The 17,032-nt window shown below is 37.3% G+C and overlaps 1 protein-coding gene across 3 annotated transcripts in view; it reads left to right on the top strand.

Moving 5' to 3' along the window:
* LOC119053041 (B-cell receptor-associated protein 29) overlaps positions 1 to 6,551 on the top strand; it is a 52,469-nt gene extending 45,918 nt beyond the window's left edge. For all 3 annotated transcript variants that reach the window (XM_053673189.1, XM_053673190.1, XM_037150474.2), the window contains exon 8: positions 4,137 to 6,551. In XM_053673189.1, coding sequence (XP_053529164.1) covers positions 4,137 to 4,172 — 36 coding nt within the window. In that variant the 3' untranslated portion in view covers positions 4,173 to 6,551. The remainder of the gene's footprint in view (positions 1 to 4,136) is intronic.
* The last annotated feature ends 10,481 nt before the right edge of the window (positions 6,552 to 17,032 follow it).

Raw genomic sequence — 17,032 nt, 5'->3', positions numbered from 1 at the left:
CCCTCATCATACTGCTCCTTCTGTCCTGCTCTTTTAAGCATTTTAGGACAAAGCCTATTGGCTTTGATTTACCTGCAATTGATTTGAAAGATAGAAATGAAAAAAAACTTTTTGTTGTTAAAGTCACAAAGTTGGGGCCATAGATATTTCTTTCTCTTCCCCTCCAGTCTAGCAGAGTAAGTTTCCAACATTTATTCATGTCGGGTTTGTCTTTTCCTTTCCTCTTGGGCTTCCAGCCCCTAACCTGAATTGATTTCCCCTCCATACTTTGACCATGTGTGGGGAGAGTTCAAGGGAGCAACCATTCCACGGGCAACCCTGGCCATCCTACTTCCTCCCAAGATGGAGGGTCTGTGCTCCTTTTCTTTCAGGTTGGGCTGATCCTTAGAATTTGGAAGCCTTGTGTTATTCAATCATGGCTTTTTAGCAATTACAGTCCTACAGTTACTGCAATACACTTATATCTCCAAGGTCTCGCACTGTGCCTGGCATAAGACAAGGAGGCACTGTACCTGTGGGCCTTCGCGTCAGGCAGACCTGAAGTAACTGCTGGCTTTGTGATCCCAAGCGTATTAATGTAACCCCTCTGGGGCTCATTATTCTCCATTTGTAAAATCAGAACAATAATAGCACCCATATCACTGGGTTGTTGGGACTATTAAATAGAATGTGAAGGGCACTTAGCATTGTGCTAAGTAAATACTCCAGAAATGATAGCTATTAACACAATTCCTCTGTAGAAGTTTTGCTGAGAGAATGATATTCTCAGCCAGCCACTTGGCCTTCATCCTAAAGCCAGTCAGGAGCATTCCCAAGCGTGTGTGAATCTGGTGTTCCAAGTTGGGTTGCATGTTTGATTTAACTACGTACTTTGACAATAGGGCAATGCAGAGCAGGTAGATACCCATTGTTTTAAGCCCAGGACACCAAGATCTCAGTTCACATAGTCTGTAGTGGGCGGTTATGGTATCAGCAATACCAACACCTTCTCCCCATCTGTAAACAGTGGTCCTGATATTGCCAACTTCACTGAGGCGTCCTTCAAGATCCACCATGGAAAGTAAAAGAACAGCCCTGCCTGGTGTGGCTCAGTGGGTTGAGTGCCAGACTGCACAGCCAATTGTTTCCCTCTTTCTTCCTCCCTTCTCCTCTCTCTAAAAATAATAAATAAAATGTTTTTTAATAAGAAAAAGAAAGTGAAGGAACACTTCAGAAGCCTCTTCACTTCAGAAGCCTCTTGCCTAAAAATAGAACTTTTTTCGCCTCCCACTTGTGAGGTCAGAATGACCTCACACCAACAAGGGTGAGGACCCACACCAGTGGACTTTGCCAGTGTCAAAAATGTTTAAGAGAAGCAGGAATATTTCCTCATTTTTTTATGGCCAGTGGCCATTGCTTGAATGTTCCCATTGTTGGAATAGTTAATGTTTCTCTTAATACTTGAAGAATATATGTGATGATGAGATTTTCTCAACCCATTTTATTCCCCCCCCCAAAAGGCATTCTTGATAAAAACTGTGAAAGAACGTTAATGAGTAATTCCTTCCCCAGAAAGTAGGTACTCTGTCTTACCTGTTTCTTTGAAAAATGATCCCATCCCAGATACCCCAAGTGCCATGCTGAAAATTGGGTCTTGTTCACTAGTGCCTTTCGGCCTGGACCTAATTTCTGCTTGTATCAGGTTTTTTGAAATAGTTAATGGATAACATTTAGTAAGGGTGTGGTCTGGACTAAGCACTTAACTTCACATAGGTTACCCTGTTTACTCTCCATCACAGCCCTCTAAATTAAGGTATTTTAATATCCTGTTTTGTAGATGAGGAAAAGGAGAACCAGAGATGTTATATAATATACCCAAAATCATTGAACTAAAAAGTGATAGCATTCGAAGTCAAGAAGTATTTCTCCAAAACCTCCATCATTAACTGCTCTGGTCTTTGGCCTGTGCCGGTCATTGGACTATACTCTGGGATTCATTCTCTTCCCACTGCTCCTCTGCTCCATATCTCTGGGAGACAGATATATTTTCCAGGCTCTCTCTCTCCACGGCTGCAGTTCCCACTGGTCAGCTTCCACCTGGTGGCCCTCACTCCTGGGATCCATAACACTGTCTCCTCCCTCATCCCAGCCTGAAGAGTGGCGGTCGTTCTCTGCTGTTAATCCCTTAGGTGCCTTGCTGCCCTGTGTGGTGTGTGTGTGCTTGCATCACTATAAAACCAAGCCTTGGAATAAATTACTTAAGGAAAAAAAAAATCTCAGCTCCATAGTTTACCATTTCTATAAACCTCATGTAAATCATTTGACATCCGTTTTCCTTGGCTTCTTCATTACTTAGATGAGTATTATAATTCTTCATGAGCATTGCACCAGATTCTGTACAAGAAAATACTTTAAATATTTTTAAACAAGCCCTGACTGGTGTAGCTCAGTGGATTGAGCATGGGCTGCAAGCCAAAGGGTCACCTGTTCGATTCCTGCCTAGGGTACAGGCCAGGTCCCTAGTGGGGGGTGTGCAGGAGGCAACCACACATTGGTGTTTCTCTCCCTCTCTTCCTTCCTCCCTTCTTCTTTCTCTTAAAATGAATACATAAAATCTTAAAAATACCTTTTGGAAAACATATATTTTTAAACAAGAAAAGCTTTATATAGCTATAAAATTCTAGTAATTATTTCTTGATTGGACACATTTTTTCCCCATTCACCTGCTATCCTCCCCAAACACGTTTTACACGTTTTACACGTTTTACACGTTCTCCATTATGAGAACATGTAAAAGTCTGAGATCCAGGTGTCATTAACTGAGAACCATTGTCTTAAAAGTGACTCTTACACTCTGATATCCACTTTTGGAATCCAACTGGAGAATCAAAAAATTGCTGTAGACCTACAGTGAAAAGCTCTATCACACTGTCCTTTATGAATCTTACTTCTCTTGTCAAACTAACCTTCACAGTTGAATTATCCTGAAGTTCTTTGAGAAACTTAGCTTTCTCAATTTTACATAGTTGATTTACTTTAAATAAAATTACCATAAAGTACAGGACTGTAACACATTAAGGAAACAAAGGCGGTAGAGGGGAAAGCTGATTTCTTTACTGAAAAATCCCAATTTGTAGCTTTTCAATCCCTTTGGATTTCACCATGCAGTCCCCTATCTGTGATAAACACTAAATAAATATTAGGAAACAGTCCCTTCAGAAAATGTAATTTTTGCTTTTCCTTGTTTGTCCTGGCTGTCTTCTAGAAAAGAAAAAAAAACAGAACTAAGAGTTATTGGCAGCAAAAACACATAAGCACCTGCCAGTTTTTAAATTTCATTTTGGATAATCACCCTTCACTTAAGGGACTTGTCCACAATAACAGCTCCATTAAAGGTATAATTTTGTCTAAAGTGGTAAGAGATATAAACACGTGCAGTGATACACTATCATTTAAAATGTCTCCTCTAATCTTATCTTCTGATATGGGTGCTTGATGTTATTAAAGTTGTTCTGAAAGGATCAATGCTCAGTCTGAATGAGATCTTGATGAACTTCCCATGTAAATATAATAATACTGCAACTCTATTTTATGAGATTTTTTTCCCCTCATGGTAGACTGTTCCCTTGTTAGTGCAAATGATTTTTTAAGATTAAATTCTATCCCATTTTCTTCCCGTTTTAAATTATATCTTATAGTTAACTCTTAACATGATCAGTAAAGAGTATAATTTGAAAAGGTAGTTCTATTGTCAGATAATTGAAGAACAACAATTTAAAAAGGCCAGCCTATCTGGGTTTTTGCTTTCCTTTATTTCTTTCTCTGCCAAAAAATCTTAATTGGGTTTGCAAGAGGAGAATTTTAGAAATTTTGTTTTTCTGATATAAGTATGAAACTAAAGCAAAATAGATTGAGACAGGGAGGGAAGAAAAGCTTAGCAAGAGCGTTATTACCCCCTTTAGACATTTTTTCAAATAAAATTCATCAGTTTTGCGTTTTTTTAATTTGAGACCTTCTCAGTACATATTTCACTTTTATTACTCTTATAATTAATAACTATACACAGAAAAGAGAAAAAATTTTAAAGTCCTTGTCATATCTATGAATCTGTTTCTCACTCTTTGCTGTAACTACTTAAGTCATTTTTTTTCTTGCAGGGTCGTCTGGGGAAAGGCAACAAGAAAGGCCAGTGAACTGTACGAAAGAAGATTACAGCACACATGTCAAGATAATGAATTTGTGATCATGTTAGCCTCTAGAAAATTTAAGTAATTTTCAGTCCAGAAAAATGAACTGTGACCAGCCAGTATTTTTGAAATGTCATACACAATGGCATCATCACAATATTTGATGATGTTTTATACATGTTGTACAGTATTCTGGCTCTTAAATAAAATATAAGCATGTTGCACACAATAATTATATATTCATAGTAACACTGGTACATGGTGGTTGTTCACCAATAGAAGGAAAAATTCATTAGCCAGTTTCTTCCAAAATTAGAATTTTAAGTTGCATAAAACCATTTATAGCCTTTAAAAGCTTTGATGAGTTTCCACTACTAATAATCTAATTCATATGATGATAATGATTATATATTTGAATATAGTATCCAGTACCAGCAAATTTGTTCATAGGGATATTAAATAAGGGTAAGTGATCAGAATTTGCCACTATATTAATAGGGAAGAGTCAGAAAGTGCAAAAAATATAAACAATGTCCTTAGGCTTTTTAAGTCAGATGATACTATGGTCTACTCTCATGAGACAACTGTATTTATAATTTTTGTTACTGTACTTCTGCAACTGTTGGACTGTTTTTGTTGACATTTGTGTTAACATAATAAGTGTTCAACCTTTTAAAAGTTTATCTAGGAATGGAGTTTACATCTATTTGCATTAACTGTTAGAGCACTGAACTGAAATTATTTTACAATAATGAGGAATTCTTGACTCAGAAAGTTAATGTACAACATATTTTAAAAAAACAAGTATTTCCCATTGCTGTGAGAGTTACTAATTATACAGATAATACCTCAAATATATATACACTGGTGTCACAGTTTTTCTGAGATGTTTCTGTAATCTGAAAACTAAATAATAAAAAATATTTTTTCATTCAAATATTCATTTAGAGTTTTCTTTAGAAGATGATAATTATTACAACATTAATATGCTGTAGGTTGTTCTAGTGTTTAGACATCAAAATTATCTTCCACGCCTCATAAAAACCTAAATATAAGAGAATATGGAGCCCTGGCTGGGTCACTCAATTGATTAAGATGTTGTTCCAATACACCAAGGTGTTGTGGGTTTAATCCCTAGTCAGGGCACACAAAAGAATCAACCAATGTTCCCAATACCATTTATTGAAGAGACTTTATTCCATTGAATGCTCTTGCCTCCTTTGTCAAATATTAACCATAAAGGCATGCTTTTATTTCTTGGCTTTCTGTTCTATTTTATTGATCTTTATGCCTATTCTTATTCCAGTACCAGGCTGTTTTGATTACAGTGGCCTTGTAGTATAGTTTGATATCAGGTATTGTGATACTTCCAGCTTTGTTGTTCTTTCTCAAGATTGCTGAGGCTATTGGGGTCTTTTTTTGTTTCATAAATTTTTGGAATATTTGTTCTAGATCTGTGAAATATGTCATTGATATTTTAACAAGAATTGCATTGAATCTGTATATTGTTTGGGGTAGTATGGACATTTTAATGATGCTAATTCTTCCAATTTATGAACGTGGGATATGCTTCCACTTGTATGTTCAATTTCTTTCTTAAATGTCCTATAGTTTTTGAAGTACAGGTCTTTTGCCTCCTTCATTTTATATATATGTGTGTGTATAAAATATATATGTATGTATATACATATACATGTATTTACATACATATATATGTATATAAATATATATACATACATATATGTATGTATGTATGTGTATATATATATATTCCTAAGTACTTTATTATGTTTTTGCTGCAGTAGTGAATGGGATTGTCTTCTTAGTTTCCCTTTCTGATATTTCATTCTTGGTATATAAAAATGCAACTGATTTCTAATATTAATTTTGTTTCCTGCTACTTTGCCAAATTCATGCATTAGATCTAGTATTTTGTGTGTGTGTGGAGGCTTTAGGGTTTTCTATGTACAGTTTCATGTCATCTGTAAACATTGACAGATTTACTTCTTTCTATCCAATTTGGATGCATTTTAATTCTTATTTTTGTCTGATCATTATGGCTAAGACTTCCAGAGTGGTGAAAGCTGACGTCCTTACCTTGCTCCTGATCTTAAGGGAAATGTGTTTAGTTGCCCATTGTTTAGTTGCCCATAATGTTTGCTGTAGGTTTGTATATATGTCCATTACTGTGTAGAGGAGTGATGCATCTATTCCCACTTTGCTGAGAGTTTTTATCATAAATAGGTGCTAAATTTTATCAAATGGCTTTCTGCATCAATATAATCATGATTTTTATCTTTCATTTTGTTTGTGATGCACGACATTTACTGACTTGCAAATATTGTACCAACCTTGTATTCACAGAATAAATCCCACTTGACCATGGTTTCTTTTTAGTGTATTCCTTGATTTAGTTTGCTAATATTTTGTACTGGACCACCAACTTAACCATACACAAGAATAAACACAAAATAGATGAAAGACATGCATGTAAGCCACAAAATCATAAAAATCCTAGAAGAAAACATACACAGTAAAGTCTCAGACATCTCTCATAGCAATGTTTTTGCTGATATGTCTCCTAGGGCAGGGGAATAAAGGAAAAAGTAAACAAATGGGACTACATCAAACAAAAAAGCTTTTGCATGGCAAAATAAATGATTAACAAAATGAAAATGGAAGCCAATGTGGGAGAGCATATCAATCAGTGATACATCCGATAAGAGGTTACTTTTTAAAATATGTAAAAAAAAATCTTATACAACTCAACACCAGGGAGACAAACAATCCAACCAAAAAAATGGGCAAAGGGCCTGAATAGACTCTTCTCCTAAGAGGACATACAGATGGCTGTTAGACTTATGAGAAATGCTCATCATCACTGATCATCAGAGATGCAAGTTAAAACCACAATGAGATATCACCGCATACCTGTCAGAATGGCTATCGGTAATAAGTCAACAGTGCTAGCAAGGATGTGGGAATGTAGACTGGTGCAGCCACTATGAAAACCAGTATGGAGTTTGCTAAAAAAATAATTTTGCATAGAACTGCCTTCTGACCAAACTCCACTACTGGGAATACATATTAAGAATCCCAAAACACTAGTTTGAAAGCCCAGTGAACTTAGAAGAAGAGTACATGAACTTAGAACTTTAACCAAGAGATAGGAAACATAAAAGTAGAACTAGAAAGCATAAAAATGAGCAATGAGAAAGGAAGAATACATTACAGGGAATCAACAGATTAGATGAAGCAGAGCATCAAATCAGTAATTCGGAATATAAGGAAGCAAAAACCACCCAATCAGAACAGCAAGAAGAAAAAAGAATCCTAAAAAATGAGGATTGTGTAAGGAGCCTCTAGGACAACTTCAAGTGTAACAACATTCATGTCATAAGGGTGTCAGAAGGAGAAGAGAAAGAGCAAGAAATTGAACATCTATTTGAAAAAAATAATGACAGAAAACTTCCCTAAACTGGTAAGGAAATAGACATACAAGTCCAGGAAACGGAAAGTCCCATACAAGATGAACCCAAAGAGGCACACACCAAGACACATCATGATTAAAATGCCAAAAGTTAAAGAGAATTTTAAAGCACCAAGAGAAAAGCAGTTACTTACCTGCAAGGGAGCTCCAATAAGAGTGTCAGCTGCTTTCTCAACAGAAAATTTGCAGGCCAGAAGGGATTGGCAATAAATATTCAAAGTGATAAGAAGCAAGGACCTAGAACCAAGATTATTCTACCCAGCAAAGCTATCATTTAGAATTAAAGGACAGATAAAGGGCTTTCCATAAAAAAAAAAAAAAAGGCTGAAGAAGTTCATCACCACCAAACCAGTATTATATGAAATGTTAAACAATCTTCTTTAAGAAGGGGAAAAAAAGATCAAAATGGCAGTACATACTTATCTATCAACCATTGTAAACAAGCAGAACAGAAATAGACTCATAGATATAGAGAACATTTTTGGTGGTTGCCAGATAGGAGGAGGCATAGGTGGAAAAGGTGAAGGGATTGAGAAGTATGAATTGGTAGTAATAGAGTAGTCATGAGGATGTAAAGTATAGCATAGGGAATATAGTCAATAATCTAATAACTGTGGTATCAGATGGGTACTAGATTCATTGGGATGATCACTTAGTAAATTATATAATGTCTAATCACTTGGATATTCACCTGAAGCTAATATAATAAAATATGTTAATTGTAATTGAAAAAAAGTTAAAAAAAGAAAGAACACATGCACCCCTCTCTTCTTTGCAGCATTATTTATAATAGCCAATATCTGGAAACAGTCTATGTGCCCATCAATAGATGATTGGATAAAAAAGCTGCGGGACATTTACACAATGGAATACTACACAACCTTAAAAAAGAAGGTAATCTTACCTTTTGTGATGGTATGGATGTTCTAGAGATTATTATGCTAAGTGAAATAATCCAGTCAAAGAAAGACAAATACTGTATGATTTCATAAGTGAAATCTAATGAACAAAATAAACTGAAGAACTTAGCAGAAACAGAGGCATGGACACATGGAACAGACTGACACCTCTCAGAGGGGAGGGAGGACAGGGGACTGGATGAATGAAGGTGCAGGGACTAACCAAAGAACACATAAATATGACACATAATCAGAGAGAAAATGGCAGCTAGGTAAGTGGGAGTAGATTCTACTTCCCCCTACACACAGGAGAGAAACCTGGCCGATCTATGGAGGAGCAGAGCAGACAGTCAACAGTACCACAGCATATATGAAGGTAGGAGATCAAGAATTGTAGCAGACATTAAAAAAGCAGGTGGTAAGGAGAGTGCTTCAGGACAATAAGGGCCCAGGGATCAGCGCGGGGACCAGGGAGGCCACAGCCCTAGACCCGGGTCCACTGGGCAGGCCACAGGGCTCTTGGGAGAGAGCTGGGTCAGCTGCTCCCTCCCAGCCAAACAGGGTTTGAGCAGCACTGGGAGCGACCTGGTTGCTTGAAGTTTCAGACAGGGGAGAAAGGACTGAGTGCCAAACACATGGGGGCTGTGAGCACCCATGCATAGCCTTGGGAATAGTGTGCGCCAGAGCCTATGTAACCAGAGGCAGCCTGGCCAAGTGTGTGCAGGCCTGCGCCCCCACAACCCAGGGGGAGAGAGCTTTGTGGAACACCCAGGGACCACACCCATGGACCTGGAGTGAGCATATGCGCCTCAGGAGACCCAGAGCCTGTACCAGTAAACGGAGTGAGCAACCACTCCTCAGGAGACCTGGAGCCCACATCTGTAAACCCGCCCTTCAGCCTGCTGCAGCCAGCAAGAACAGAACCAGTTTGGCCAGTTTGAAACCAGCAAGAGGGGTTTTTTGTTGTTTTGGGGGGGGGTTGTTTTTTGTATGTTTGATTTTTTTAAGGTAATCTTTTATTTTCTAATTTTTATTATTCTTATCTCTCAATACCTTTTGCTTCTCTTTCTTTCTTTCTTGTTTTATTCCTTCTTCCTTTCTTTCCAATTTTATCTCTTTTACCTTCCTTAGTCTGCTTTAAAAAGAAAACCCCACAAATGAGACAAAAAAAACCCAGAACTGTGAAAAGACCAGAGTTGGACCCAAAGAGGGAGCATCCCAACAGCTGAGAGAGAGACAAATTTCACTTTGCTACTACAGAGAACCTGAAAGGTAATGCATATTTGTATTATTATTATTACATTATTCTTATATCTTTTATTTGAATATATTTTTGTATTTCTCTTCTTTCTGTTTAGTCTTCTTTGCTTGGCTGGTTATATTGTATTGTATGACAGCTTTTCCCTGTTCTCTCATTCATAATGTATTGCTAATTTACTGTCCTTCACTCCACCTGTGTTCCCTTAGCACACGACTGAAGGTCCAGTACTCCCTAATCTTGGTATCTAGATCTCATAGATTCTGCCATATGATTGTTTATCTAATATTATTATAAATAATAGTTGTTCCATACTATTATAAATACTACACAACACCCCTCCCAGATCTTAGCCCACTTCATGGTTTCCTGAACTCTATTACTGGAGTGATTAACTCTATTATCTCACACACTACACCTATTTACTATCCTTTATTCTCATCTTACCTCAGAATCTGACCTTCCACAACCTCAGTGCTTTCTAGATCCAACTCACAATCCTTCCTTCCCCAACAAGAGTCTTATTTTCTTTCCATCCTTTCTAAAAAGTGGCTAGTTGGATGGTATATCATGGTTAACACTATACATAGTGAAAGGATCTCCTATCTCTTCTTTACTGGCTGCTAATATAAATAGCATAGAATACTCTCTTGCTGTCTTAAACCATTTTGCCTTCCCCTCCAACTGATCACAAAAAAAGAGTAGATGGAAGTGGTGAACACCAGGATACCTGAAGGAGACTGCACCACTGAATCTCACAGGTATCCTACCACAGAAGCTCACACCATAAACCCAGGGAGTCAGAACAGATCAATTTAAAAAGCTGAGGCTAACAAGAACAGTCTCACAAACAATGGGAAGACAAAGAAACAATCCCCAAATGAAAGGAAAGGAGGAAACCTCAGAAAGAATGTTAGATGAAACAGAGGCAACTCAACTATTAGATATTTAGTTCAAAGCAATGGGTCAGGAAGCTCCATGAGCTCACAGTGAATTACCTGAGACTACAGGGAAACTGCAATGAACTTGCTGCAGACTATATCAATATGAAAAGCAAATAGAAATTATCAACAAGAGCCAAGAGAAAATGAAGAATACAATGTCAGAACTGAAGAACACAGTAGAAGGAATCAAAAGCAGGATCGATGAAGCAGAAGATCGGATCAGTGAGCTGGAGGACAAAGTAGAAAAAAGCATCCAGAAAGAGCAAGAAAAGGGGAAAAGACTCAGAAAGAATAAAGAGGGATTAAGAGAAATACAAGACAATATGAAAAGTAATAATATTCAAATATTAGGGATACCAGAAGGAGAAGAGAAAGGGATAGAAAACCTATTTGAGAAAGGGAAAACTTCCCTAATATGATGATAAAAAAAAGTCACACAAATACAGGAATCACAAAGAGTCCCAATCAAGAGGAACCCAAAGAGGCCCACTTCAAGACACATCATAATAAAAATGGCAAAATTTCAAGACAAAGAGAGAATCTTAAAGGCAGCAAGGGAGGAAAAGGAAATAACATACAAGGGAACCCAGTAAGGTTAGCAACTGACTTCTCAATGGAAACACTCCAAGCCAGAAGAGAATGGCAAGTAGCAGTAATTGAAGCAGTTATCAAAAAACTCCCGACAAACAAAAGCCCTGGACCAGATTGTTTCACAGGAGAATTCTACAAAACATGTAAAGAAGAGCTAACCCCTATCCTTCACAGATTATTCAAAAAAGTTCAAAATGATGGAAGACTCCCAAACTCTTTTTATGAAGCCAGCATTATCCTAATCCCAAAACCAAATAAAGACACAACAAAGAAAACTTCAGGCCAATATTGCTGATGAACATAGACACTAAAATCCTCAACAAAATATTGGCAAACTGCATCCAACAATACATTAAAAAGATCATGCACCATCACCAAGTGGGATTCATCCCAGGGATGCAAGGATGGTTCAACATTCGCAAATCAGTAAATGTAATACACCACATAAACAAAAGCAAAGACAAAAATCACGTGATCATATCAAAAGCTGTGGAAAAAGCATTTGATAGGGTACAGCACTCATTTATGATAAAAAACACTCAGCAAAGTGGGAATAGAGGGAGCATTCCTCAACATAATAAAGGCCATTTATGAGAGACCTACAGCCAATATCATACTCAATGAGAAAAAACTAAAAGCTTTTCTACTAAGACCAGGAATAAGACAAGGATGTCCTCTTTCACCACTTCTATTCAATATAGTTTCAGCCACAGCAATAAGGCAAGAAAAGAAAATAAAAAGCATCCAAGTAGGAAAGGAGGAAACAAAACTGTCACTGTTTGCAGATGACATGATAATATACATGGAAAATCCTATAGACTCTACCCAAAACCTGCTCAACCTAATAAATAAATTTGGCAAAACAGTAGGATACAAAGTCAATATCCAGAAATCAAAGGCATTTTTGTATACCAACAATGAAAGAGCAGAAGCAGAAATTTAAAAAATCTCACTCAATATAGCAAAAAGAAAAATAAAATACCTAGGAATAAACCTAACCAAAGAGGTAAAAGACCTGTATGGGATGGGAGAGATAGACAAAAAAAACTGTGCTTGAAAAATAACTAAATAATTTTTTTAAATGAAAGACCTGTGTGCAGAAAATGACACAACACTGAAGAAAGAAATCAATGAAGACACAAACAAATGGAAACATATATCCTGTTCATGAATCAGAAGAATTAACATCATCAAAGTGTCCATACTATCTAAAGCAATTTACAGATTCAATGCAATACCTATTAAAGTACCAATGGCATATTTCACAGACATAGAACAAACACTTCAAAAATTTACATGTAACCATAAATGACCCCAAATAGCTGCTGCAATTTTGAGAAAGAAGAGCAAAGTAGGAGGGATCACAATACCTGATACCAAACTGTATTACAAGGGCACTGTAATAAAAACACCCTGGTACTGGCATAAAAACAGGCATATAGACCAATGGAACAGAACAGAGAGCCCATAAATAAACCCAAGTCTCTATGGTCAATTAATATTTGACAAAGGGGGCAGCAACATAAAATGGAGAAAAGACAGCCTCTTCAACAAATGGTGTTAGGAGAACACCTTACACCACACACCAAAATAAATTCAAGGTGTACAAAAGACTAAAATATAAGTTGTGACACCATTAAAGTCCTAGAGGAGAACATAGGCAGGAAAATCTCAGATATTTCACACAGCAACATTTTTACTGATATGTCCCCTAGAGCAAGGGACATAAAGGAAAGAATAAACAAATGGGATCTCATCAATATCAAAAGCTTCTGCATGGCTAAAGAAAATGGTATTAAAATAAAAAGAGAACCAACTATATGGGAAAATATATTTTCCAATGATACCTCAGACAAAGATTTAATCTCCAAAATATATAAAGAACTTAGACAACTCCACTCTAACACAAGCAACCCAATTAAATAAGCAAAGGACTTGAACAGACACTTCTCTAAGGAGGACATTCAGAGGATCCAGGGACACATGAAAAGATACTCAATAACACTAGCTATCAGACAGATGAAAATTAAAACCACAATGAGATACCACTTTACACTGGTCAGAATGGCCATCATAAGCAAAGCAACAAACAACCAGTGTTGGAGAGGTTCTGGAGAAAAGGGAACCCCAGTTCACTGTTGGTGGGATTGCAGACTGGTACAACCACTATGGAAAACAGTATGGAATTTTCTCAGAAAACTTAAAATGGATCTGCCTTTTGACCCAGCAATCCCCCTGAAACATCAATCCAAAAGAATCTCTGCACCCCAATGTTCATAGCAGCACAATTTACAATAGCCAAGTGCCTAGGTGCCCATCAGTAAATGAATGGATAAAAAAACTATGGTACATTTACACAATGGAATTCTATACAGAAAGAAAGAAGGAGCTCCTACCCTTTGCAACAGCATGGATGGAACTGGACAGCATTATGTTAAGCAAAATAAGCCATGTGGTAAAAGACAAAGACCACATGATCTCACCTTTAACAGGAACCTAAACAACAAAACAATCAAACAAGCAAAATATAACCAAAGACACTGAAATAGAGAACAGGCTGACAGTGTCCAGAGGGGAGAGGGGAGGGAATTTCAGGGGAAAAGGGGAAGGGTTTACAGGAACAAGTATAAAAGACACATGGACAAAAACTAGGGGGTGTAGAAATGGGAGGGGGGAGGGCTGCATGGGTGGGCTGGGATGGGAGTAAAAAACAGAAAACTGTACTTGAATGACAATTAAAATAAAAAAATATGACAGATAGACACAGATAATAGTGTGGTGATGTCCAGAGGGAACAGGGGCTGATGGGCAATGGTAGGGGAAATGGGGTCGTCTACAAAATAGCAGAAACAATAAATAAACAGTTGAAAAAAGGAATCAGCCTTTGCCTGGTGGCCATGGCCTGGTGGATTATGTAGTTGGTTGGAGTGTTGTCCCATACATCAAAATGTTGTGGGTTCACTTCCCAATCAGGGCACATTCCTAGGTTGTGAGTTTGATGCACCTGGTCCGAGTGCATCAGGAGGCACTCAATGCAACCAATCGATATTTCTCTCTCACAAGAATGTCTCTGTCTCTCTTTCTCCCTTTGTCTCCCCACCCTTCCTCTGTCCCTGAAGTCAATAAACATATCCTCTAGTGAGGATTTAAAAAGAAGAATTGACCAATGAATGCATAGGTAAGTGGGACAAAAAATAGCCATTTTTCTCTCCTTTTCTCTCTCTCTCTCTCTCTAAGCCATTTTTTAAAAGGAAAATATTTACTAGAGTTTTACTCTCAATATTTGTTCCATCCTTTGTTGTTTATTATCTATCATTTTAGCATCAACTTCACACATATTTAATTTTTTCATTGTAAAATGGATGAACTGAGCAAGTACATATAAAATAAGAGTTTTATTTCAGATAAAAGTCAAGAGTTACTACTAGAAAACAAGACATGTAGGAGACATTTAACAGGAGTAAGAAATGGGAGTTAGACCATATGGGCTGACAGCACCATAAATAACAAGAAAAGGGAGGGAGTGCTGAAAAAGGACAGAACAAATGACAACTCAGAGTATCAACTTAGAATATCAAAGTTAAAGCTACATGGGTAAATATATAGATAGTGTTTGTGATTCTGGCCTACTATATGGAAATCAAGTCTGATGACAATAGCATACAGAAAAGTAGAAAATATACAACTTTAGAACTGGTAGAACTAAAATCTAATCTCAGCCTCACAAAAATTTACCCATATAATTTTGTATAAATTATTTAAACTTACTAGACTTCCATTTCCTCATCTCCAAAATGGGGATAATAGCACTTAATCAGGATTACTATATAAACTAAGACAATACTGTGATTCTCAAAGCTGTTCAGACTGTACAGCGAGGAGAAAGTCTGGGCAGTCTTTGAAAAGCATGAGGATTTCAAAGACTTCATGAGAGCAATTTAAGTGTAGATTTAAGTAACCCTAAACCTCAGCCCTCAGTTGTACAGATGGGCAACTTGAGGCCTCAAAAGTCTGAGTCATTTCCCCAAGGTAACATGAATAGTTTGACTCAGGGTCAGGATCTGCATCTAGAATTCAGGTGTCCTGGTTCCCCTCCAATAACTAGTTTTTATAAACACAAGTAGCTATAGTTTGTTAAACAAAATATTGCCATGATTTATCCAGGGTTCGAACCAGGAGCTCAGGCTTCAGAACCTGTGTGCTTTACCACAATACCAACATGCCCCTCAAACTATTCCTGTTCGTTGTTATTCTCCTTGCCGATAATGGTGGTTAGCAAAAAGTGAACATGTATTCCACTGATTTAGTTACAATTCATATTAGGTTGTGTTCTTTTCTATTGTCAGTAATAACTTCTTTATGTCTTGTAAGAGCATGGCTGTACTCTGGTCTCAAACCCAGGAGAGCCATTCTTGTCCTCTCCTGTCAGTGTTACATAGAGTTTCATCAGATGCTCTCTCCCTACTTACAAATCCAACTTGAGGTTCTGGAGTCCAGGAAGTAGCACTTAATAAGTTCTAGTCAAGTATTCTAGAATTTGGTAGGAGTCACCCTTGTTGCTTATCTGGCTATATCTTTGGCCCAGTACTGGTAGCTAGAGTACCCTGAACCCCAATTTAGATCCTGGAGCTTTAACAATTTAACTATTTCTTATGATACTGCCCAGATGCCACCAGCCTGCAAGGATCTCTAAATAAATATCTATGCTTGTAGTTCTGGGCTGGTCTCTGCCTATAGTGGCATTCCTGCTTCATTCTTGGGCCTCTTAACCACAGCCACTTGGATGTACCTGCTCCTGTTGTTTTGCTCTACCTCTGTAGGTTAGCCTGGTCCTGCATTCTTATTCCATTGCCCACTGCCTATTCACTATTCCTCCCATCCGTGTTCCACCACAGCTGAATGGCCCATACCCAGGTATACTGACATGTGATATGCCTTGTGTTTAAGTGGTCCCTATACATGTCTAAAGCCCGTGAAGCCCTTCTGAATTTCTTTTGTTTTTCAGCATACATTTCTGAGAATTCTTGAAAACTGATGTATGAAGTTTCAGTTTTCTTTTTAACATTTTCTCTAATTAGTTAACTAAATGACATTATTATCTTCACAGTGTTGCTTTCCACCTTGATCTCTAAACAAACATAAGACTTTATTACTCCTTCCTTCTATAGCCAAAAGTGATATCAACATGACAAAAGTGAATAACACCCTCCCCCCAAAGATATGTCCTAATACTAGGAATATTCTCTTCTGTATCAAAAGAGTGAATGTTCAACTGATCGATGTTTCTCACACTGATATCTCTCTCTCACTCTCTGTCTCTAAAATTTTTTTCAATTCCAATTAACATACTTTATTATATTAGATTCAGGTGAATATCCCAATGATTGGACATTATATGATTTACTAAGTGATCATCCCAATGAATCTAGTACCCACCTGATACCACAGTTATTAGACTGTTGACTATATTCCCTATGCTATACTTTACATCCTCATGACTACTCTATTACTACCAATTCATACTTCTCAATTCCTTCACCTTTTCTACCTTTGCCCACTCCTATCTGGCAACCACCAAAAATGTTCTCTGTATCTATGAGTCTATTTCCATTCTGCTTGTTTATTTTGTTTTTTATTCAACGGTTGATAGATAAGTATGTACTATCATTTTGTTTATCTTTTTT

This window comes from Artibeus jamaicensis, unplaced genomic scaffold (genome assembly GCF_021234435.1).
Source record: "Artibeus jamaicensis isolate MK-2021 breed Jamaican fruit bat unplaced genomic scaffold, CSHL_Jam_final contig_834, whole genome shotgun sequence".
NCBI lineage: Eukaryota > Metazoa > Chordata > Mammalia > Chiroptera > Phyllostomidae > Artibeus > Artibeus jamaicensis.
The sequence above is the reverse complement of the archived record's forward strand: the minus strand, read 5'-3'. Positions and strand labels throughout refer to the sequence as shown.